The sequence below is a fragment of the Anomaloglossus baeobatrachus genome, chromosome 6 (assembly GCF_048569485.1).
Source record: "Anomaloglossus baeobatrachus isolate aAnoBae1 chromosome 6, aAnoBae1.hap1, whole genome shotgun sequence".
Taxonomy (NCBI): Eukaryota; Metazoa; Chordata; class Amphibia; order Anura; family Aromobatidae; genus Anomaloglossus; species Anomaloglossus baeobatrachus.
The window spans coordinates 570698907-570724930 of record NC_134358.1 but is presented as its reverse complement, the minus strand read 5'-3'; the positions used below and the strand labels follow the sequence as shown (position 1 = coordinate 570724930).

At 50.7% G+C, this 26024-nt stretch overlaps 1 protein-coding gene across 1 annotated transcript in view; it reads left to right on the top strand.

The window, feature by feature from the left end:
- The window catches only part of LOC142244652 (transmembrane inner ear expressed protein-like), a 94406-nt gene extending 68968 nt beyond the window's left edge, over positions 1 to 25438 (top strand). Inside the window, exon 4 of the mRNA XM_075316917.1 lies at positions 24776 to 25438. Within this exon, the coding sequence (XP_075173032.1) occupies positions 24776 to 25218 (443 nt within the window). The 3' untranslated portion in view covers positions 25219 to 25438. The remainder of the gene's footprint in view (positions 1 to 24775) is intronic.
- Positions 25439 to 26024: the final 586 nt, after the last annotated feature.

Here is a 26024-nt window from a genome sequence, read left to right as displayed (position 1 = left end):
CGTGCTAATGGCTGAGACCCCCCCGAATCCTGAGGAGTGGGCTCTGAAATGCCTGATATCATCAGTGATGGAGACCTTCTATCACTGGGGTCCCAGCAATCTGCTCCTTGGTAAATTCTCGCCCACAATCCAAAGGAAAGGTCCAACCAGGCACCAACAGAAGTGAAGAGTCCAGGGCGCAGGCTCGGTGGGACCCCGCTGTGCCACCGCATGATCAGCGCCATCCTCCAGCTGGTCAGTGGGTCCGAGTGCTTGCTCTTCCTCTTTTCTCAATGGGGCCGTGTACAATTCCTGGTTATTCTACGGGCCATGCATACGTCCGGGTTATTCTAGGGGCCATGCACAAGTCTGAGTGTCACGGGGTTCTTCTCCTATATCACACAATCAACGGAGCGAGAAATGATTGAACAATCCAAAGAGCATTTATTCCGAGCAAAATCAGACGGACCATAAAATAAACCACACAGAGGGTAAAAAAGTCCAGGAACACGGATACAGTCCAATAAACGAAAAATGTCTAGGTCTCTCTGGGAAGCTGCAGCTTCTCCCCCAGAGGATGAATCTTCCTGCTTGTCTCTTGTCCTTCACAAGACTGACTGAATAATCCCCCAGGTAAGCAAAGAGTTTGGGTGGATCCCAGGCCCCCTCCCACCAGACTTAGGGACAAAAGCCTGGCAGGGGGTGATTAACCTGCAAACAAGAGAATGTACACACAAGGAATACACAGAATGGACAGAGCACCACGCCTAGAATACGAACCTACACAAAATTATACACAACCCCCCCATATTTCACCAAAAAAACATTTATTCTCTATCTTCTCCATAATCCATGAAAATCCCATCACACTCTGAACCTTGATCAGTGTGGAATTCGCATCATTGATCCGTTTTTCTCAGATGATAAAGAATCCGTCCGTCTGCCCTTCACCTGAGTGTCAGGAGATTCACCCAAGTGTCAGGAGATTCACCCGAGTGTCAGGAGATTCACCCGAGTGTCAGGAGAGTCACCCTAGTGTCAGAAGATTCACCCTAGTGTCAGAAGATTCACCCGAGTGTCAGGAGATTCACCCGAGTGTCAGGAGATTCACCCGAGTGTCAGAAGATTCACCCGAGTGTCAGGAGATTCACCCGAGTGTCAGGAGATTCACCCGAGTGTCAGGAGATTCACCCGAGTGTCAGGAGATTCACCCGAGTGTCAGGAGATTCACCCGAGTGTCAGGAGATTCACCCGAGTGTCAGGAGAGTCACCCGAGTGTCAAGAGATTCACCCGAGTGTCAGGAGATTCACCCGTGTGTCAGGAGATTCACCCGAGTGTCAGGAGATTCACCCGTGTGTCAGGAGATTCACCCGAGTGTCAGGAGATTCACCCGAGTGTCAGGAGATTCACCCGAGTGTCAGGAGATTCACCCGAGTGTCAGGAGATTCACCCGAGTGTCAGGAGATTCACCCGAGTGTCAGGAGATTCACCCGAGTGTCAGGAGATTCACCCGTGTGTCAGGAGATTCACCCGAGTGTCAGGAGATTCACCCGTGTGTCAGGAGATTCACCCGAGTGTCAGGAGATTCACCCGAGTGTCAGGAGATTCACCCGAGTGTCAGGAGATTCACCCGAGTGTCAGGAGATTCACCCGAGTGTCAGGAGATTCACCCGAGTGTCAGGAGAGTCACCCGAGTGTCAGGAGATTCACCCGAGTGTCAGGACATTCACCCGTGTGTCAGGAGATTCACCCGAGTGTCAGGAGATTCACCCGTGTGTCAGGAGATTCACTCGTGTGTCAGGAGATTCACCCGAGTGTCAGGAGATTCACCCGAGTGTCAGGAGATTCACCCGAGTGTCAGGAGATTCACCCGAGTGTCAGGAGATTCACCCGAGTGTCAGGAGATTCACCCGAGTGTCAGGAGATTCACCCGAGTGTCAGGAGATTCACCCGAGTGTCAGGAGATTCACCCGTGTGTCAGGAGATGCACCCGAGTGTCAGGAGATTCACCCGTGTGTCAGGAGATTCACCCGAGTGTCAGGAGATTCACCCGAGTGTCAGGAGATTCACCCGAGTGTCAGGAGATTCACCCGAGTGTCAGAAGATTCACCCGAGTGTCAGGAGATTCACCCGAGTGTCAGGAGATTCACCCGAGTGTCAGGAGATTTACCCGAGTGTCAGGAGATTCACCCGTGTGTCAGGAGATTCACCCGAGTGTCAGGAGATTCACCCAAGTGTCAGGAGATTCACCCGAGTGTCAGGAGATTCACCCGAGTGTCAGGAGATTCACCCGAGTGTCAGGAGATTTACCCGAGTGTCAGGAGATTCACCCGTGTGTCAGGAGATTCACCCAAGTGTCAGGAGATTCACCCGAGTGTCAGGAGATTCACCCGAGTGTCAGGAGATTCCAGATTGTTTTTAGATCATTTTTACGCATTACTGAATCTGTTCTTACATCTACTTTTGGATTTTTTGATCTTTTCTGGTTCTATTCTCGACGTGTTTTTGATGTGTTTTTGGATTTATTTGGATGGATTTTTGGCTCTTTTTTGCGGGTGTTTTTGGAACTGTTTAGGATGTATTATTTTGTATCTTTTTTGGATATTTTTTGGTGGCCTCTGATGTCCTGGATAATTTGCTCCTATTTTTGTCTCGGTGACCGGTCTGCATTGGAATTTCTGCTTTTGCGCCAAGATTCATTAAATTAGTTTGTGAAGAAAAATGAGCAAATGTCAAACTAAAAATAGTCCCAATGGTCAAAGAGTCGTGTTGTCGGCTGTTTTTGAAAATAATGTGTCTCAGGGAGGGCGATGTCAGATTGATCAGCTTTTATAGGGTCCTATAATGTATGATGTGCCACTGACGGGTTTGAGGCAGAATGTAAAGAGTCCTGGGCTCAGGGGGCAGAGGTTAGTGTGTCATGGGCTCGGGGGGCAGAGGTTAGTGTGTCATGGGCTCGGGGGGCAGAGGTTAGTGTGTCATGGGCTCGGGGGGCAGAGGTTAGTGTGTCATGGGCTCGGGGGGCAGAGGTTAGTGTGTCATGTGCTCGGGGGGCAGGGGTTAGTGTGTCATGGGCTCGGGGGGCAGGGGTTAGTGTGTCATGGGCTCGGGGGGCAGAGGTTAGTGTGTCATGGGCTCAGGGGGCAGGGGTTAGTGTGTCATGGGCTCGGGGGGCAGGGGTTACTGTGTCATGGGCTCGGGGGGCAGAGGTTAGTGTGTCATGGGCTCGGGGGGCAGAGGTTAGTGTGTCATGGGCTCAGGGGGCAGGGGTTAGTGTGTCATGGGCTCGGGGGGCAGAGGTTAGTGTGTCATGGGCTCAGGGGGCAGAGGTTAGTGTGTCATGGGCTCGGGGGGCAGAGGTTAGTGTGTCATGGGCTCGGGGGGCAGGGGTTACTGTGTCATGGGCTCAGGGGGCAGGGGTTAGTGTGTCATGGGCTCAGGGGGCAGAGGTTAGTGTGTCATGGGCTCGGGGGCAGGGGTTAGTGTGTCATGGGCTCGGGGGCAGGGGTTAGTGTGTCATGGGCTCAGGGGGCAGGGGTTAGTGTGTCATGGGCTCGGGGGGCAGGGGTTACTGTGTCATGGGCTCAGGGGGCAGGGGTACTGTGTCATGGGCTCGGGGGGCAGAGGTTAGTGTGTCATGGGCTCGGGGGCAGGGGTTAGTGTGTCATGGGCTCAGGGGGCAGGGGTTAGTGTGTCATGGGCTCAGGGGGCAGGGGTTAGTGTGTCATGGGCTCGGGGGGCAGAGGTTAGTGTGTCATGGGCTCAGGGGGCAGGGGTTAGTGTGTCATGGGCTCGGGGGGCAGGGGTTACTGTGTCATGGGCTCGGGGGGCAGAGGTTAGTGTGTCATGGGCTCGGGGGGCAGAGGTTAGTGTGTCATGGGCTCAGGGGGCAGGGGTTAGTGTGTCATGGGCTCGGGGGGCAGAGGTTAGTGTGTCATGGGCTCAGGGGGCAGAGGTTAGTGTGTCATGGGCTCGGGGGGCAGAGGTTAGTGTGTCATGGGCTCGGGGGGCAGGGGTTACTGTGTCATGGGCTCGGGGGGCAGGTGTTAGTGTGTCATGAGCTCGGGGGGCAGGGGTTACTGTGTCATGGACTCGGGGGGCAGGTGTTAGTGTGTCATGAGCTCGGGGGGCAGGGGTTACTGAGTCATGGGTTCGGGGGGCAGGGGTTAATGTGTCATGGACTCGAGGGGCAGAGGTTAGTGTATCATGTGCTCGGGGGGCAGGGGTTAGTGTATCATGGGCTCGGGGGGCAGGGGTTAGTGTGTCATGGGCTCGGGGGGCAGAGGTTAGTGTGTCATGGGCTCGGGGGGCAGGGGTTAGTGTGTCATGGGCTCGAGGGGCAGGGGTTATTGTGTCATGGGCTCGGGGGGCAGGTGTTAGTGTGTCATGAGCTCGGGGGGCAGGGGTTACTGTGTCATGGGCTCGGGGGGCAGAGGTTACTGAGTCATGGGTTTGGGGGGCAGAGGTTAGTGTGTCATGAGCTCGGGGGGCAGAGGTTACTGAGTCATGGGTTTGGGGGGCAGGGGTTACTGTGTCATGGGCTCGGGGGGCAGAGGTTAGTGTGTCATGAGCTCGGGGGGCAGAGGTTACTGAGTCATGGGCTCGGGGGGCAGGGGTTACTGAGTCATGGTTTCGGGGGGCAGGGGTTAGTGTGTCATGAGCTCGGGGGGCAGAGGTTACTGAGTCATGAGCTCGGGGGGCAGGGGTTACTGTATCATGGGCTCGGGGGGCAGAGGTTAGTGTGTCATGAGCTCGGGGGGCAGAGGTTACTGAGTCATGTGCTCGGGGGGCAGGGGTTACTGAGTCATGGGTTCGGGGGGCAGGGGTTAGTGTGTCATAAGCTCGGGGGGCATAGGTTAGTGTGTCATGGGCTCGGGGGTCAGAGGTTAGTGTGTCCTGGACTCGGGGGGCAGAGGTTAGTGTGTCATGGGTTCGGGGGGCAGAGGTTAGAGTGTCATGGGCTCGGGGGGCAGAGGTTAGTGTGTCATGGGTTCGGGGGCAGAGGTTAGAGTGTCATGGGCTCGGGGGGCACAGGTTAGTGTGTCATGAGCTCGGGGGGCAGAGGTTAGTGTGTCATGGGCTCGGGGGGCAGAGGTTAGTGTGTCATGGGCTCGGGGGGCAGAGGTTAGTGTGTCATGGGCTCGGGGGGCAGAGGTTAGTGTGTCATGAGCTCGGGGGGCACAGGTTAGTGTGTCATGGGCTCGGGGGGCAGAGGTTAGAGTGTCATGGGCTCGGGGGGCAGAGGTTAGTGTGTCATGGGCTCGGGGGCAGAGGTTAGTGTGTCATGGGCTCAGGGGGCAGAGGTTAGTGTGTCATGGGCTCGGGGGGCAGAGGTTAGTGTGTCATGGGCTCGGGGGCAGAGGTTAGTGTGTCATGGGCTCGGGGGGCAGAGGTTAGTGTGTCATGGGCTCGGGGGGCAGAGGTTAGTGTGTCATGGGCTCGGGGGGCAGAGGTTAGTGTGTCATGGGCTCGGGGGGGCAGAGGTTAATGTGTCATGGGCTCAGGGGCAGAGGTTAGTGTGTCATGGGCTCGGGGGGCAGAGGTTAGTGTGTCCTGGACTCGAGAGGCAGAGGTTAGTGTGTCATGGGCTCGGGGGGCAGAGGTTAGTGTGTCATGGGCTCGGGGGGCAGAGGTTAGTGTGTCATGGGCTCGGGGGGGCAGAGGTTAATGTGTCATGGGCTCAGGGGCAGAGGTTAGTGTGTCATGGGCTCGGGGGGCAGAGGTTAGTGTGTCCTGGACTCGAGGGGCAGAGGTTAGTGTGTCATGGGCTCAGGGGGCAGAGGTTAGAGTGTCATGGGCTCGGGGGGCAGAGGTTAGTGTGTCATGGGCTCGGGGGCAGAGGTTAGTGTGTCATGGGCTCGGGGGGCAGAGGTTAGAGTGTCATGGGCTCGGGGGGCAGAGGTTAGTGTGTCATGGGCTCGGGGGCAGAGGTTAGTGTGTCATGGGCTCAGGGGGCAGAGGTTAGTGTGTCATGGGCTCGGGTGCAGAGGTTAGTGTATCATGGGCTTGGGGGGGCAGAGGTTAATGTGTCATGGGCTCAGGGGCAGAGGTTAGTGTGTCATGGGCTCGGGGGGCAGAGGTTAGTGTGTCCTGGACTCGAGGGGCAGAGGTTAGTGTGTCATGGGCTCAGGGGGCAGAGGTTAGAGTGTCATGGGCTCGGGGGGCAGAGGTTAGTGTGTCATGGGCTCGGGGGCAGAGGTTAGTGTGTCATGGGCTCGGGGGGCAGAGGTTAGTGTGTCATGGGCTCGGGTGCAGAGGTTAGTGTATCATGGGCTTGGGGGGCAGAGGTTAGTGTGTCATGGGCTCGGGGGGCAGAGGTTAGTGTATCATGGGTTATGGGGGCAGAAGTTAGTGTGTCATGGGTTTGGGGGGCAGAGGTTAGTGTGTCATGGGCTCGGGGGGCAGGGGTTAGTGTGTCATGGGCTCGGGGGGCAGAGGTTAGTGTGTCATGGGTTCGGGGGGCTGAGGTTTGTGTGTCATGGGCTCGGGGGGCTGAGGTTAGTGTGTCATGGGCTTGAAACATTCTGGATAGGGACGCTAGGAACCTCAGAAAACAGCTTGAGGTGAGTTCAGGAGGTGGCCCCTCACCACTATCCCTAGTGGCAGGGCCCACCGTTGTTAAAGTTCCCCCGGTGTACCCCATGCTTATCATGTGTTGCGTTGTGCCCCGGACATTCCCTACTCTGTGCGTGACTTAATAACAGGCCTAAGCCTTTTTCACAATCCATTATGGATCCTGCTGCGGCTGTTGCACATCTTAGGCAGACTCTGTCACAAGAGGTGAGCAGGTGGCGCAGCAGCTGCAGCTTACCGCGGGTCTGGTGGTCTCGGCTCACGCCCAGACTCAGATTTCCCTCCTGGATAGGTTTTCTGGGGGGCGCGATCAGGATGCTTCAGGAAGCTTATAAGTTGCATTTCCAAGCTCCGGCCTCATTCATCTCACTTCGTGAGGAACAGCGAATGGGCATTGTAGTCTCCCTGTTGCGGGGAGATCCCCAGTCCTGGACCTTCTCTCTGACGACCGACTCTCTGGTGTTACAGTTGGTGTACAAGGTTTTTTCTAGCCCTGGTTTATGGTGATCCCGATGGCGTCTCCCTTGTGGACTCCATTCTCCGTATTCTCCAGCAGGGGGCGCCGGCGGCTGAGGAGTTCTGCGCTGCGTTCTGGAGATGGGCCACAGACACCCAATGGAAGGATCCGGCTCTCAGGAGTCGGTTCATTCAGGATCTGTCTGATCGGCTGAGGGATTCTCTGGTCCAGTATGCAGCTGCAAAATCACTGGCGGCCACCATGTCCCTCACTATTAGGGTAGAAAGACGCCTCATGGAGACACCAACCGTGACTGTCCCCTGTAGGTTTTCCGCTTGAAGAGGTCCCACTGGTGCAGGTTGACGAGGCCATACAGTTGGGGGGGTTTCCCCTCTTACTACTCCGCTTGTGGTTCGCCATGAGATGGGGGACAGTTTCTACTGTGGTCAAAAGGGACATTATATTGGGGTTTGTCCATCTATCTGCAGCACCTTGGGTTATGCTACCCCAGTGGTCTGCAGGATCCTAAGGCTTTCTGAAACACCCTCTGCTGACAACCCACACCTCACACACAGGTAGGGGCACATTCCCTGAGACCTGGGCGCAGCATGTAGAGGGTTAACAGTGGTCAGATGTCAGAACCAATCCCTTAGCTGTTAGCCTGGGGAAGGGGCGTGGCTAGTGGGAAGTGTGGCGCCCCTGACCTGGTCAGGCACCACTGGGTACTGCACCGATGCTGGGGAAGTACTTTCAGGTAATCCAAAGGCTGGAATGGGGTGTGAACGCACAGACACATAGCAACCAGGTCTCCCACACCATTAGATGGGACCATTGGGCAGACCCAAGAAGGGGTGTTCCTCCACATCTCATCAAGGGGTGTAGTGGAGAGGCTGGAATCTAAGTTGCAGTGGCTGTCAGGAAAGGAGGAGGAGCTAGCCAGTCTGGTAGTGGAGAAGCGCAAAGAGTGGCCAGAAAGAGAGACGCGCGGGGACACGCTAGTCAGACCCTGCACCTGAAGTAGCCGTTAGCGGGGGAGAACGGTTATCAGTCACTCAGTCCGAAAGACACCTGAGGAGAGGTGGTCGAGTACGGGGACTACTGGTGACTAGGCACGCACGGGTAACAGGTCCCTAGAGTGGATGTCCATTTACTGATCTGCTAAACCTGCCGGTGAGGGGAACTACAAGAACCTCACCAACCATCTAGAGTCCGAGCCTCAGCAGCAACGAGGGGGCCCATAAGGGGGATCGAGCCTGGAGCCATCTTCCTTGGTCCACGCTGCCGGCAAATGATCCAAAAATGGGAGAAAAGGCAGTAGCGACTTCCCTGGATGAATCCCACAGTATTTCAAGTCAGGGGTTATCCGAAACAAGAAGTGCTAGGAAGGCGAGTTAACGGTTACCCTTAGACCAGCCTAAAGGATCCCTGGTTCCACCTGGTTTATCTCAGCATCGCCCGGGTTACATCACGATAACATCAAAAAGTGAATAAAGAACGGTTGAAATACATCTTGGACGTGAAGACTGAGTTATTCTGGGACCTGTTGTTCCACACACCCGAGCCCCTGGGGCCAGCCTCACTCACGGGAGGCCATACCATCAGACTGCAGACTCCATCAGCCCCAGACGCTCATTAAACCTGCAGTGGCGGTCACCCATAACCCTGACCGCAAACCGTGAGTGGCGTCACGATACAAATCATACAAAACTAACATACCTGTTGCCAGATATACCCAAAAAGTGGAGACCCTGTGGCGTTCCTGAAGGTGGAGTGATGTCCCTGGGGCAACTGCTGCAGGTGGGAACCACAGAAGCGACAGGGGTTGCTAGGCAGAGTAGAGAGAGGAAAAATGACAGTTGAAGGAGTGACAGTTGAAAGGAGCCAGTGAGTGAGAGGGGTGCGAGGATTGTGAGGAGACCCCCAAAAGGCGACTAGGAGGTAGTAGCCTGAGGGTAGACAGATCCCAGGTACTATGCACGACGAGGTACTGGACCCCAGAGTAGACGACAGCTCCAGGCGGTCTGCTGATCCATCCGTGTGTGGTGACTTCCAGGGTACCACACCACCTATAGGCTCAGGGTCACAGCCTTATATATAGGACCCGGGAGAGGGCACAGAGAAGTAGCCTACCCCACAAGGGACCGCGAGGCCTGTCATACTGGGCCCTGAAAGAAAAGGAGCGGAGCGCCGCAGGTCACCAACAGCTTCAGGCAAGGGGACCATCAGCTCTGCATGTGCACAGAGGGCTCAACTGGGACTCACGTCAGCACTGGGACAAAGGAAAGTCGGTTGACCAGCCGTACCAAACTGCACTTGCAACATCCAGTGAGTAAATACCAGTTAATCTGCAAGAACTGTGTCGTGTCTATTACTGGCGCACCACAAGGCGCAGCACACCTACATGGGACTTAAGCCACTACTGGTGGAGGGCGCGAGCACACTTGCTGCTATACCATCTGTCCCTAAAACCACAGCAGCGGCGGGACATCTTATTACCGCAACCCACCAGTGGCGTCACAAGTGACATACAAAATAACCCTGTTGCCGAGCGCCCCCAGGTCACGGAACCGGGCACGGCCACCTGTGACGGTGATCCCCATTATCCACCACCCGGAACCGAGTATTCCAAGGGCCTGGGGCGTGGCCGCTCTCTACATATCCACAAACAAACAACACCTTCCAAAAAGCTGCATCCCCTCGATTGTGTGGAGGAAGGCGACCTGGGGTGTACAATTCTTCTGCTTTCCTCTCTTTTCATAGTTTTTCCATCTGAACCCCCCCCTATGCCTGGCCGTGTGGAGGAAGGCGACCTGGGGTGTATATTTCCTCTGTAACACCCGTTTTCCTACTGGAGTCTCTAAGGTGGGCTTTGCACGTTGCGACATCGCAAGCCGATGCTGCGATGTCGCACGCGATAGTCCCCGCCCCCGTCACAGGTACGATATCTAGTGATAGTGTCGCGAGCGGAGGAGGGGACGCTGCGCTCTCCCACTGTTCGTGTCCGGTTGCTGCTGCTGCAGCAGCTGCTACTCCGTGGTGGCTCGAGCGGTGGGCCGGATCCCGGGGACTCGAGCGGCGTTCCTCGCCCGTGAGTGAAAAGGGGGAACGTTTGTGGTTTAGGGATATTGTCCGTGACGCCACCCACGGTTGTGGTGAGATTGGTGACACCACCGCTGCTCTGGACGGGGATCCCGGGAGCGGTGACAGGGAGCAGCTTGGATGTTGGTTCTCCCCTCCGTGGGTAGGGGGTTGGTTGTCCCAGGGCCCGGTGATGGGGTAGGGATGGATGGCAGGCGGGTTTCAGGGCTTTGTGAGGTGCGGGGGCAGCGCTGTGCCGCACGGCACGGTTGTACTAACTCAGCCAATGAAGTACACAGAGTCTCCAGTAAAACACACGGCTGGATGGACGGGTCCCACAGACGGTTGCGGTGTTTCTCCTCCCGGCAGGTTGGTGATGACTGCCTTTCCCTGCACCTATGTACTGTAAACGGTTCCAATGGGTTCCCACCGGTAACCCGCTCCCCAGCTTGGATATGGGCTGGAGGAGCCCCTTTTGCCCGCAGGCTCTGGCCCTGGGAACTTTAGCCTTGGCGGTGACTGTGTTTCCCTCTCTCGGTTGGACTGTTGCCTTCTGTCGGGACTTGGCTGCTGGGAAACCCAGGAGGTTCCCTTCGCTAACGGATTTGACAAATTGCACGGCGACTCCTAGCCTTGTCGGGGTCCGTAAGCCCCTGCCGGATGGTGCTGGCTTCTCTTTGCGTACCGGTCCGGTACCGCCGGGCCACCGCCCGTCCACGGTCCTTACGGCTAGCTCCAATAGGCCTCTCCTGCAGACAGTCACGACCGTCTGCCAACCTTGCTGCTCCGTCCGGGCCACACACCCGGACTACTTTCTGTCTGCTCCTCTACCACTTCACTCCTTCCACTTCGAACTCTAAAACTCAACTCCTTCCTTTTCCCGCCTCCAGGACTGTGAACTCCTTGGTGGGCGGGACCAACCGCCTGGCCCACCCCCTAGGTGTGAACATCAGCCCCTGGAGGGAAGCAATAAGGGTTTTTTTTTACTTTGGTGTGCCTGACCGGGAGTGGGGGGTGTGTTGGTGTAGTGCTTGTGACGTCCTGGCTTGTCCAGGGCGCCACAATAGCTGGCGTAGTGAATATTATCGCTACGCCGGCTTCACATGCACTCACCTGTCCTGCGACGTCCATCTGGCTGGCGACCCGCCTCCTTCCTAAGGGGGCGGGTCGTGCGGCGTCATAGCGACGTCATAGCAGGCGGCCAATAGCGGCGGAGGGGCGGAGATGAGCAGGATGTAAACATCCTGCCCACCTGCTTCCTTCTGTATTGCTGGTGGACGCAGGTAGGAGATGTTCCTCACTCCTGCGGCTTCACACACAGCGATGTGCGCTGCCGCAGGAACGAGGAACAACATCATACCTGTCTCTGCACCGGCATTATGGAAATGTCGGAGAATACACCGATGATACGATAACGCCGCTTGTGCGCTCGTTCATCGTATCATCTAGGATTTACACACTACGATATCGAGAGCGACGCCGGATGTGCGTCACTTTCAATTTGACCCCACCGACATCGCACGTGCGATGTTGCAACGTGCAAAGCCGCCCTAAGGCTTATCCGAAAGTGAAGCGGTGTTGACCTGCCCACTCCTCAGGTTAATCCTTGGCCTCGGTATCCCCCATGGAGAAGGTTATCAGAGGGGGGGTGACCGAGTGTAAGGTTGTGCAGGCCTGTGGTGATTCTTCTGTTGTCCATCTTTCAAGGGGAATACCTCCATCTAAAAGACGCATGAATGGTAATAATCGTCAGGTCCGGACCTGTGTGTGACTGACTACATTTGGGTGTCCACCAAGGTTCCTTGGTCCGTTTCATGTTGCAGACATTGTTAACCCTATGGCCGTTCGGCTGGAGCTACCCCCACTACTCTATGCCCATAACACTTCACAAGTCATCACTCAGGAGATTTGTTGTGTCTCCAGAGCCTACGTCACTGTCACCATCACCGGTCTTGAGGGTCCTGAGACCCCTCGTTAAAGGGAGTACTGTCAAAGACATCTTCTGTTGTTAGGAGACTTGTGACAGCTTTGGGCCCTGAGTCTCACTTTGCTTTGTGAGACTCTGGAGATGAAACATATTTTCCTTTCTTTTGGTACACCAATGGTTAATGCTTCTGACTCCTGGCCTCAGGTGCTTCCGGTTGGTGACCGCTCAATTCCCCTATATATGGTGTCATCTCCCAGAAGAGGGCGCCGGTTATTCTGAATCCATTCTGAAGCCAGGCCTGGAGGTGGAAGGAGCTGCTGGAGCCCTTGTAGTTAGGAGCGGTGTAGCCTGCAGTCCTGGGGTCCCACTGCAGCCGTGAAGTTAGACCTTATAATTTTGTTTATCCCCCTTTCTGTCTGTAACGCCTGCCTGGATCCACAGACTCAGATGGGCTGTAATGGGGAGGCTAGAGGGAAGCCACTCACCAAGCAGGACCCCCAGAACCCTGAAACCCTTTAACACCTATACAGAGATTTGGAATTACACAGGGCCCCGGTGATCACTACCTGTGGAAGGCTGCAGTCCGATGAGAGTAGTCGCCAGGCAAGGTCAAACCAGGAAATGCGGAACAGGGACAGAATCGGCAGGCAATGATGTAGTCAGCAAGCGTAGCAGAGGTCAAATCCGGATCGGGCAGCGAGGTACAAAAACAGTAGGCAGAAGGGTAGTCAAAAACACGCAGAAGTCAACACCGGAATCACCAACAGAATAGGATGTAACAGGAGCCAGGAAAATCAGAACTATCTCTGGCAGTGGTCATGTGACAGGAGGGGGAATAAGAAGGGTGTGGTGTCTTCCCATTGGCTGTAGCTGAACGCTGGCAACTTCAGCTGGAAGACACCCGCCACCCACAGTCAGCCAGCGGTACTGCAGATCCCAAGATAACCCAGCCCAGTGGATGATCGGAGCCTGCGCCCACTGGTGCTGCTGGCATCGACTTCTCTCCCATCACCAGCACCATCCACGACAGGAACACGGCGTCGCCTGGCGATCGGAGCAGAAGTCGCTGGAGCAGACTCCGGCGGTGACGTAACACTGTCTTTCCTTCCGTTCCATGTTGATTAGTGCAGCAGTGGGACTAGTGACTCTCACCAGCCATCTCACAGGCCGGGGTGTTTGCAGGTCTATGAGGGTTTAGGTATCCGTCTGGGCGATGGGTTTAAACACTGAGCGAAAGCTTGTGTGCAAAGAAGGGAAAATCTCACCTCTAGATGTGAAAAGATTAAGAGACCGACCCCAAAAGACAGAGAAAGGTGGTCCTACAGAGTGCTGACTCCGGGGGCTGAATACAAACGCAAGACAGAGAATGTTGGTCCTACAAAGTTTTAGATTTCTGGGTGTAACGTAACATAAACCCCACTATATATACTGGCTGTGTATGAGACCTTCCTGCTCTTTGTGCTGGTATCCGGCACTGACTGACACTATTCTGTAGACCCCATAACACATAATGAAGCCATTGCTTGCCCCTGTTATGCTGGCAGTGACTGGCACTACTGTATGCACTGTGTGGTGCTATTATGTGGAAACTCTGGCATAATTTAGAAGCTACATGACACTATATTCACTATATGGCAGTTATACTTACAGTACCAGTGAAAAGTCTTGACACCCTGTTCATGCAAGGGTTTTCCTCTTTCTTACTGGAATGTGCACACTGTAGATTCAGGCTGAAGGCAGCAAAACCATGAAGTGACTCATGTGGAAGGAAGGACTGAAGAGACGCGTGTGACAGAACCAGAATGTGTGTAACCCCTCAGATTCCTCCTGGTGCCCCCCTTTACTGTGATCACAGCTTTTCACCCCCTCGTCATCCTGTCCGGCAGCTTCATCGGGTCATCACTGGGAATCCCTCCATCGCTTCCGAGGTCGTTCCCGGAGGCGCTGAGCTGTAGTCGATGGCTTTGTCTTCACTCTGCGTCCAACTCTTCACAAACCATCTCACTTAGGCAGCGGTGGTGATTGTGGAGGCCAGGTCCTCTGACGCAGCCTCCATCGCTCTCCTTCTTGATCACATCCTCCTTCCGTAGTTTACAGGGGTTTGGGGGTCACCGTCCTGTAACACAAATAATGGTCACACTAAGTACAAACCAGATGTGACGGCCGTCGCTGCAGAACACTGGTCACTATGCTGCCAAATGCGCCTTTATTTTGGAAAAAATCACCACCATTATCACCAACGAAGACCCTCCACCCCCACCCTGAGACCCCTCCCCCATCACACCCCTTTTACAGTGGACTCCATATATATAGAAACCATCAGCCCACGCTTTCTTCATCTTCCATAGACGCAATGGCTGGTACCAAAAATCTTGAGTTGTGAGTCCTCAGAACACGGTACAGATTGTCACTGATGAAATGTCTAGTCCTTGGGCTGCGCGGTCCATACTAGTCTCTCCTTATTTGCGATCCTCAGTTGTGGATTCTTTGCAGTTATCTGACCATTAAGCTTTGCTCGGCTGATGTTGGGATGTGTCTGCTACTTGGTGTCTGGGCATCACTTATGAGGGCTGTTACCAGAGCTGCTGTCAGTTTTTGTTTTTTGAGGTATGTAACAACACAGATGAACTTATCCTCTGCAGCCAAACTTATTTTTCTTTTCCTTTGCTGGAGTGATGCTTATAAGAACCAATTTCATTATAGCTATTGATGGTTTTCATGACTGCACATGAGGATACTTTTAATTTCTAGCAGTTTTCCGAACTGACTAACCTTCATGTCTTACCGTAATGATGGATTGTATCTATTCTCTGCTTAGTTGCCATATTCTGGCTTAGAACAGCTGTAGCATAGGCTCAGCATTGTATGGAGCTGTGGATCAAGTCAGAATCTGCAAAACACTCCTGATGGTCGCAAACTCTTCCTGAAGGTCAGCGATTTCACAAATAGGCTTTGTACGAGGAGATCTGTTCATTGGAGCCATTCCAGGGAAGGACCTGATGAAGCTGCTGATAACATGATGATGGGGATTGTGACGGGATACTTCTCCGATATCACACAATCAACAGAGCAAGAGATGGATGAACAATCCAAAGAATTTTTATTTCACGCAAATAAAACGATCCATAACATAATCCACTATACAGAGGGTAAAAAATAGTCCAGAAACACGAATATAGTCCAGTAAGCAATAAATGTCCAGGTCTCTCTGAGAAGCCGCAGCTTTTCCCTCAGAGGTTCAATCTTCCTGCTTCACTCTTGAAGTTCTCAAACAGACTGACTAATTCTTCAGGTAAGCAGAGAGTTTAGGTGGATCCCAGGCCCCCCTCCCCCAGACCTAGGGACAGGAACACTACAGGGGGTGATTACCTACAGACAATACAATGTACACATAAGCAATACAGAGAATAGGTAGTGAACCACACCTAAACCACACAAAATGGTACATAACCCACAATATCACACCATCACAGGGGTGTACAGCTGTCACCAGAGAAGGTCACCAGGAGTAGGCTAAGGCCGAGTATGTGCCTATTTACTCCTTGTTCCTTATATGCTCCTTCCTTCATGGTTTGCTGCCTTCATTCTGAATCTAAAATGTGCACATTCCAATAAGGAAAAAGGAAAACCATTGTGTGAACAGGGGTGTCAGAACTTGTGTCTGGTACTGAAGATATTACATTTCTCTATATAGCAGGCACTACCTGGCAGAAATGTTCATGCCCTGTAGTGCATATGTGTATATGGCACTGTTGTGGAGACACTGAAGTGCTGTATTACTGCGCTGGACTTGCTGGAGCCGCTCTGGGGGACAGGATTATGCTGGATCTCACACTGACCAGTATGGAGAAGGTGTACTGAGGCTTTCATTGGCCCCATGCGCGGTCGGCCCTGCTATGAGCCCCGTGCTGGCACTAATACGTGGACACTCTGTGACGGCACAATATGTGGCTGTGGTCACCGGACTATTAGAGACACATTGTATCCGGCCTCCGGCCCTTCTATTTATGATGACTTACATTAATGTCTCCGGTTTCCGGCGCTGATCTGATACTTTGTATCCAGAGGACATTTACATTCTGCGCTCGTCTGTCTGCGCCCCGAGTCCTAATTCCCGTCACCCTCCTTCTGGCCGCGACATTTCTGCTCTCATTTCACGGCGGCGGCGGCGGCAGGTTTGTGTCACATTATTACTGAGCCGTGTAACGAGGTTCTGCTCCTGATAAGAGGCGAGGTGTGAATAATGGATCAGGAGAGCAGGAGTGAAGACTGGGAGTGTTCATAATTATAACCCCCCGATATTTATATAGAGGTTCCGCCATCAGATGTCCTGCACAACCGTCCCCTACATTACACCCGCCACTCACTCCTGGGGAGTCACCTAGAAAAGAGCAAGAGCCATTCCCGGTGCATGGTGACAGGGAACGTGGGCATCATTATTCAGGCACTGGTATTATCTAACTAATATATAGCAGTATTATCAAACTAATATATAGCGGTATTATCTAACTAATATAGAGCGGTATTATCAAACTAATATAGAGTGGTATTATCTAACTAATATAGAGTGGTATTATCTAACTAATATATAGCAGTATTATCAAACTAATATATAGCGGTATTATCTAACTAATATAGAGCGGTATTATCAAACTAATATAGAGCGGTATTATCTAACTAATATATAGCGGTATTATCTAAGTAATATACAGCGGTATTATCTAACTAATATATAGCTGTATTATCAAACTAATATAGAGTGGTATTATCTAACTAATATAGAGCGGTATTATCTAACAAATATATAGCGGTATTATTTAACTAATATATAGCGGTATTATCAAACTAATATAGAGCGGTATTATCTAACTAATATATAGCGGTATTATCTAACTAATATATAACGATATTATCAAACTAATATATAGCGGTATTATCTAACTAATATAGAGCAGTATTATCTAACTAATATATAACGATATTATCAAACTAATATAGAGCGGTATTATCTAACTAATATATAGCGGTATTATCTAACTAATATAGAGCGGTATTATCTAACTAATATAGAGCGGTATTATCTAACTAATATATAGCGGTATTATCTAACTAATATAGAGCGGTATTATCTAACTAATATAGAGCGGTATTATCTAACTAATATAGAGCAGTATTATCTAACTAATATAGAGCGGTATTATCTAACTAATATATAGCACTATTATTTATTATAGAGCAGTATTATCTAACTAATATAATAGCGATATTATCTAACTAATATATAGCGGTATTATCTAAGTAATATATAGCGGTATTATCTAACTAATATATAGCGATATTATCTAACTAATATATAGCGATATTATCTAACTATTATAGAGCGGTATTATCTAACTAATATATAGCAATATTATCTAACTAATAATATAGCGGTATTATCTAACTAATATATAGCGATATTATATAACTAATATAGAGGACTATTATCTAACTAATATATAGCGGTATTATCTAACTAATATAGAGCGGTATTATCTAAGTAATATATAGCGGTATTATCTAACTAATATATAGCGGTATTATCTAAGTAATATATTATTTTCTCTGTAATATATAGCTGTATTTATTTTCTTTTTTTAATCAATAAACTTTTATTGAACACCACCACAACATATTTTACAACAGGATAGTATATAGCGGTATATCTAAGTGATAAATAGCGGTATTTTCAGAGTGTTATATGATGTTATTATATAAGTACTATTTTGTGGTATTTTCTGAGTTCAATATGGTGCTATTAGCTAAGTTTTATCTGAGCACTATATAGTGGTATTATCTAAGATAAATTTACATTGCAGTATTATCTAAGCAATAACGGTATTATGTAAATAATAAATATCAGTGTTCTCTAAGTAATTATGAGTGGTATTATCTAAGTAATAATTAGCAGTTTTATCTTATTAATATATAGCAGTAATATATAAGTACCATATAGCGGTATTATCTAAGTAATTATTAGTGGTATTATCTAAGTAATAATTAGCAGTTTTATCTTATTAATTTATAGCAGTAATATCTAAGTAATTATTAGTGGTATTATCTAAGTTTTTCAACAGTTTTATCTTATTAATATATAGCTGTATTATCTAATTACTATATGGTGGTATTAGCTAAGTAATATATAGAAATTTTATCTTGGTAATATATGGCAGTACTATCTACATGGTGTCATTATTTATCTAAGTAACGAATGGTGATTTTATTTGAGCATTGTTTGGTGGTTTTATTTATGAAATTTACAGTGGATTTATTCAGTCACTGTATGGCTGAATTATGTAAATTATCAAGTACTATATGGCCATATTATTTACTCAATATTTGATATTATTCGGTTACCTCAATTCTGGTTCAGTAACTGTATGGTGGTATTATGTAGGAAATATACGTAATACATGGTGGTATGATTTGAGTACAGTTTGGCGGTATTATTCAATCACTGTATGTTTGTATTAGATACGTCAGGCACAGGCAAATAAAGTTCCCAAGGGGCCACAGATTGACCGTGAAGGTTGGGGAGGCCGAACCTACATGCAGGGGTCATAATTTTGCACAATAATCTGATTTTTATTATTAATATTACTTTATATTCATTGTCACCGCTTGATACTGAGCAGTGTTATGTATGTACGCTGACTCCCGCTAGAGATGACTGAATCTACTGAATATATTTTCTGTGAGACACAAATACTACAATTGCCCTGAAAATACGCGCATAACACCGTGAGGTCTCCCAGGAATGTACCCCCCGTTCCATCCCATTAACACAAACCCAGCTTTAGCAATATTAAGGTGACTCCACCATAGACATTAATGGTAACCAAAGCCTATTTAACAACACAGCGCACAAACAGAATTTGCATTTTTTTTCCCATTAAATAGGTCCAAAACGTATGCATCGTAATCATTTGTGATCAGGCAAAGCTTTCTGTGCAGCTGACTGACTCAGACTGATGATGTCGCTGTCAGAGGTAACATCGTCCTGCCTCGATACCAGTGATGTGCCATGTACACTATAATGTCTTCTATTTCTTTCTTTCTTTTATACTTTTCTTTTATATTTTTAAAATATTTATTTCTGCTTCATAAAAAGGATTTTACAACAAATGCAAAACCTCAGTACAGTCGCTTGTGAGAAGCAGCACGCCGTCTCTGACCGACAGTGATTTCAGCTTTTTTCTGTGACTTGCTGCTGCTTTCTAGTGCATAAAGAATGAAGAAAGAAAATGTGTAATTTAAGAGCAGCAGGACAGACACAGCTCCACCATCACTGATCACGCACAGTCTGGCACCGCTGCTCTCGCTCCATCAATCGATTCTCTGTTATTCCCAGACTATCACCTTCTTCTCTGCTGTTGTGCAGCATATTACTGTCTGCAGCATTTGTCCGGTGCTTTATGGCTTTCTCTTCTCTATATCTGAGCTGTGACGTCCTCTCACTATTCTAAATCACCCTCAAATGGCTGCTGCATTCCCTGCCTAAGCTTTTATACAGGCTTTGAAAGTTCCTCCTGATTGGCTGCTCGGTACCATGTGATGTAATAGCTGCAGGGCTTTACAGGAAGCCTCACTATTGTGGCTCCGGCCTTCTGTCACTGGTGCGGGCGTTTATTTGTGATTCATGCAAATCGATTAGGAAATTGTTTGACTTCACCAAGACCTGAATATTTAATAAAAAGGGTTAATTCAAATTAAATTAGCATTAAGTTGATTTACTCATCTCCATTAGCAGACAGTGCGGATACATACGGGAGGGCTTATTGTAATTTGTATTCTTATTCGTATAGCTGTACATGGATCAACATCTCCCCGCATAGTATGATGTCCCCACAGCCTCCCTTCCCCCACACACAGTATGATGTCCCCACAGCCTCTCTTCCCCCACACACAGTATGATGTCCCCACAGCCTCCCTTCCCCCACACACAGTATGATGTCCCCACAGCCTCCCTTCCCCCACACACAGTATGATGTCCCCACAGCCTCTCTTCCCCCACACACAGTATGATGTCCCCACAGCCTCCCTTCCCCCACACGCAGTATGATGTCCCCACAGCCTCCCTTCCCCCACACACAGTATTATGTCCCCACAGCCTCCCTTCCCCCACACACAGTATGATGTCCCCACAGCCTCTCTTCCCCCACACACAGTATGATGTCCCCCACAGCCTCCCTTCCCCCACACATAGTATGATGTTCCCACAGCCTCCCTTCCCCCACACACAGTATGATGTCCCCACAGCCTCTCTTCCCCCACACACAGTATGATGTCCCAACAGCCTCCCTTCCCCCACACACAGTATGATGTCCCCACAGCCTCCCTTCCCCCACACACAGTATGATGTCCCCACAGCCTCTCTTCCCCCACACACAGTACATTGCCCCCACAGCCTCTCTTCCCCCACACACAGTATGATGTCCCCACAGCCTCCCTTCCCCCACACACAGTATGATGTCCCCACAGCCTCCCTTCCCCCACACACAGTATGATGTCCCCACAGCCTCTCTTCCCTCACACACAGTATGATGTCCCCACAGCCTCCCTTCCCCCACACACAGTATGATGTCCCCACAGCCTCTCTTCCCCCACACACAGTATGATGTTCCCACAGCCTCCCTTCCCCCACACACAGTATTATGTCCCCACAGCCTCCCTTCCCCCACACACAGTATGATGTCCCCACAGCCTACCTTCCCCCACACACAGTATGATGTCCCCACAGCCTCCCTTCCCCCACACACAGTATGATGTCCCCACAGCCTCCCTTCCCTCACACACAGTATGATGTTCCCACAGCCTCCCTTCCCCCACACACAGTATGATGTTCCCACAGCCTCCCTTCCCCCACACACAGTATGATGTCCCCACAGCCTCCCTTCCCCCACACACAGTATGATGTCCCCACAGCCTCCCTTCCCCCACACACAGTATGATGTCGACACAGCCTCTCTTCCCCCACACACACAGTACATTGCCCCCACAGCCTCTCTTCCCCCACACACAGTATGATGTCCCCACAGCCTCCCTTCCCCCACACACAGTATGATGTCCCCACAGCCTCTCTTCCCTCACACACAGTATGATGTCCCCACAGCCTCCCTTCCCCCACACACAGTATGATGTCCCCACAGCCTCTCTTCCCCCACACACAGTATGATGTTCCCACAGCCTCCCTTCCCCCACACACAGTATTATGTCCCCACAGCCTCCCTTCCCCCACACACAGTATGATGTCCCCACAGCCTCCCTTCCCCCACACACAGTATGATGTCCCCACAGCCTCCCTTCCCCCACACACAGTATGATGTCCCCACAGCCTCCCTTCCCCCACACACAGTATGATGTTCCCACAGCCTCCCTTCCCCCACACACAGTATGATGTTCCCACAGCCTCCCTTCCCCCACACACAGTATGATGTCCCCACAGCCTCCCTTCCCCAACACATAGTACATTGCCCCCACAGTCACCCACACACAGTATGTTTTTCTCACAGACCAGTACACCCCCCCCACACACGTTATTGTACCCCCATGGCCTCCCACACACAGTATGACACCCCCACACTCACACTGTAGGATGCTGTCATAGCTCCCCACACACAGTATGCTACCCTCACACCTCACAAACAGCCACAAAATATGATGCTCCCCAAACTCTCCACACATTGTGATACTCCACAGTGCCCCACCAAATAATGATGTCCCCACAGTCCCTCACCACACTCATTATGATGCCCTCACAGCCCCCCACCACACACAGTATGATGTCCCCACAGCCCCCAGACAGTATGATGACTCCACAACTCCCAACACTCTGTATGATGTCTCTCACAGCCCTCCGAACAATATGATGCCACACAGTCCCCCACACATGGTATGATGTCTGCACCGCTCCCAGACAGAATGATGACTCCACAAACCCCCACACACAATATGATGCACCTCACAGCCCCCCACAGTATGGTGCCCCTACAAGCCCCCCCCCCACACACACAGTATTCGGCCGTTACATCCACACTTATGAAACTTTCACAGCCCCGACACAAAGAACTATTACCTCACAGCCAACCAGAAAGTATGAGGCCCCCACAGCCCCCGACACAGTATGATTCCCTTACAACCTCCCACGCAGTATGGTTCCTCCACAGCCTGCCACACACAGTATGAGGCCCCTACACATTAGGATGTCCCCATAGCTCCCCATACACAGTATGAGGCCCTCATAGCCAAACTATATGATGTTTACATAGCTCCTATAATCAGAATGATTCCCTCACAGCCAGCCACAAAGTATGATGCCCCCACTGTCACCCACACAGAATGATGCCCCACAGTCCCCTTGTCATAATGACTATGGGATAGCGGGGAACCAGGGCTCCTAATCTGTCCCACAAACTAGAGGGGGCCTACGCTATGCCTAATCTCAGGGATACTCCTGATGGTGGGGAGGCCTGAGTCTCCTTCCTGGCCCTGCTCTTGACCAGTCCTGATCTCATTCCCTCTCCCCCTAGGGAGGGACAGGACAGGAGTGTGATGAAACCGACAGATAAAGAAAGGCAAGGGAAAACCAAAACTCTGTCACACAGCACACACACACAAAGGTAAAAGCAATAAGAGGTTCAGGAGGAAACAAGAGCAGGAAGGAAGGTACAAAACTACAGGGGTAAATTCCACAACTGCACTAAGTAAAGAGCACAAACTTCACCAGAAAGTCTGGGACACCACACCTCACATACCAACATAGACAAACTATAGCTGGCATGGGTGGAAGGATTCCACCACCATAAATAGGAGGGAAGCAGCTGTGATAGGTCTTCCCACAACATGTGATCAATGGAGCCAGCAGACCAACATAGGTTAACTCTCGATAGTCTGCCTATGAATCAGCACACAGCAGGTTGACGCCTGAGATAACAGACACCAGGGAAACCATTGGGTGGAGTGTCAGAATCTCCAATCTGGACAGAGGCCACCGTCGCCACCATGACAGTCAGTGAAGTTTGTGCAAAACTCCAAGTGACACCCCCATGCACAGTATGATGCTCCCATAGCCCCCCACACAGTATGGTGTCCCCACAAGCCTCAACGCAGTATGATTCTCTCACAACCCCTTGCACACGGTATGATTTCCCCACAACCTGCCACACACAGTTTGAGACCCACACAGTAGGATGCTCCTACAGCTCCCCACACATAGTATGAGGCCATCATAGCCACACCATATGATGCTTACACAGCCCCCACACACAGTATGATTCCAAGACAACCAGCTGCAAAGTATGATGCCCCCATAGCCTGCACCACACACAGTATGATGTCCCCACTCCCCCCAGACAGTATGATGACTATATAATCCCCCCCCACAAATTGATGCTCCCACATCCCTCCACACAGTGTAATTATGCACAGTCCCCCCACACAGTATGATGTTCAGTTAGCCCCTTACACAGTATAAGTCCCTCACAACCCTCTACACAGTATGATGCCCTTAAACCCATATAGCAGTATGCCCTCACAGCTCCCACCACAAAGTATGAGGCCTTCATTGACACACCATATGATGTTTACACACCTTCTAATAAAAAGTTTGATTTCCTCATAGCCCCTCACAGTATGGTGCCCCCACAACTCCCCCACAACACACACAGTATTCAGCCCTTACATGTTTGAAACTTTCACTGCCACCATACACAGTATGGTGCCTCCACAGCCCCCCACACAGTATAATGCCCCTACAGCCCCCTACACAGTATAATGCCCTTACAAGCCCACATACAGTATGGTGCCCCCACAGCCCCACACAATATGATGCCCTCACAGCCCCACACACAGTATGATGCTCCCACAGCACCACACAGTATAGTGCCTCCACAGCTCCACACACAGTATGATGCTCCCATAGCCCCCCACATAGTATAGTGCCCCCACAGCCACACACACAGTATTGTGCCCCCACAGCCCCACACACAGTATGATGCTTCCACAGCCCCCCACACACTATGAAGCCCCCACACCTCCCCATACACACTAAGATGCCTGCACAATTTCCCTGCACAAGTACTGACTGACAACAAATAATCCTTCTCACCTGGCCTCGTTCCAGCGCTGCTTCACTTTGTGCAGTGTCAGGGCCGAGGCTCCTCGCAGGAGGCACCATCTAATGCTGCACTGAATATAGAAGCTCAGGCTGAATGGTGGAGCAGGAAGCCAGTGGCTCTCTCTTCTACCGCTGTATTCAATTTTATCTGGGATCACCCCGGCCTCGCTCCTGCATATCGGGCCTCTGTTTTCATTAATTTACTGATACATTAGGTGTCAGGTTAATGGCTACCTCTTCTGGAACTAAAGCCCCTTCTGCTATCCCGAATCCTGATCAGGTCTTCTCTATGCATTTGTGAGAAGTTAAATGATGATCATTTGCTCCAAATGTGTAGGGGTCCAAAATGTACTTTACCAACCCAAGGCCGCCCTCTTGGCCTCTGCTTGTGGCTTCAAGGTATTGGAGGGTATTAGTCCAGCAGAGCTAAGGGAATATTTTTCATCAATCTACCTTGTATTGTCTACCCGTAGTGATATAAATTGGTTAGTAAGGAACTTATTATTGAATTTGTATGGATTTAATGGTTTTGTATTTTTTGGATATTTTTTACTTTTTTTTCCACCCAACTATATACTGTACATTTAGTCTTTTGTATCCTTACAGCTCCCAAAACTGAGCCAAAGAAAAAGGATGTGCCGACTGTTTCGGGGAAAGTAGATGCAGAAGATGCCAAGAAGGACGCAAAAGGAGGCAAGAAAAAAGAAGGAGAGAAGGGAAAAGAAGACGGAAAAGAGGGCAAGAGTAAGGGAGAAGGAAAAGAGGACAAAGATGGCGGAAAGAAGAAGGAAGGGGAAAAGGGTGGGGGTGACAAAAAGAGCGGCAAAGACTCTGCAGCTGGAGCAAAAGCTGGAGGCAAAGGAGGAGGTGATGGTAAAGGTGGGGGTAAAGGAGGAGGTGATGGTAAAGCTGGGGGTAAAGGAGGAGGTGATAGTAAAGCTGGGGGTAAAGGAGGAGGTGATGGTAAAGCTGGGGGTAAAGGAGGAGGCGATGGTAAAGCTGGGGGAAAAGGAGGAGATGCCTCTAAGAAATCTCCAGCAAAAAAATAATGGCTACAACAATGGAAGAGAGGGCAAGAGTAAGGGAGAAGGAAAAGAGGACAAAGATGGCGGAAAGAAGTAGGAAGGGGAAAAGGGTAGGGGTGACAAAAAGAGCGGCAAAGACTCTGCAGCTGGAGCAAAAGCTGGGGGCAAAGGAGGAGGTGATGGTAAAGGTGGGAGTAAAGGAGGAGGTAATGGTAAAGGTGGGAGTAAAGGAGGAGGTAATGGTAAAGGTGGGGGTAAAGAAGGAGGTGATGGCAAAGGTAGGGGGTAAAGGAGGAGGTGATGGCAAAGCTGGGGGTAAAGGAGGAGGTGATGGTAAAGGTGGGGGTAAAGAAGGAGGTGATGGCAAAGGTAGGGGGTAAAGGAGGAGGTGATGGCAAAGCTGGGGGTAAAGGAGGAGGTGATGGTAAAGGTGGGGGTAAAGGAGGAGGTGATGGTAATGCTGGGGGTAAAGGAGGAGGTGATGGTAAAGCTGGAGGTAAAGGAGAAGGTGATGGTAAAGCTGGGGGTAAAGGAGGAGGTGATGGTAAAGGTGGGTGTAAAGGAGGAGGTGATGGTAATGCTGGGGGTAAAGGAGGAGGTGATGGTAAAGCTGGAGGTAAAGGAGAAGGTGATGGTAAAGGTGGGGGTAAAGGAGGAGGTGATGGTAAAGGTGGGTGTAAAGGAGGAGGTGATGGTAATGCTGGGGGTAAAGGAGGAGGTGATGGTAAAGCTGGAGGTAAAGGAGAAGGTGATGGTAAAGCTGGGGGTAAAGGAGGAGGTGATGGTAAAGGTGGGGGTAAAGGAGGAGGTGATGGTAAAGCTGGGGGTAA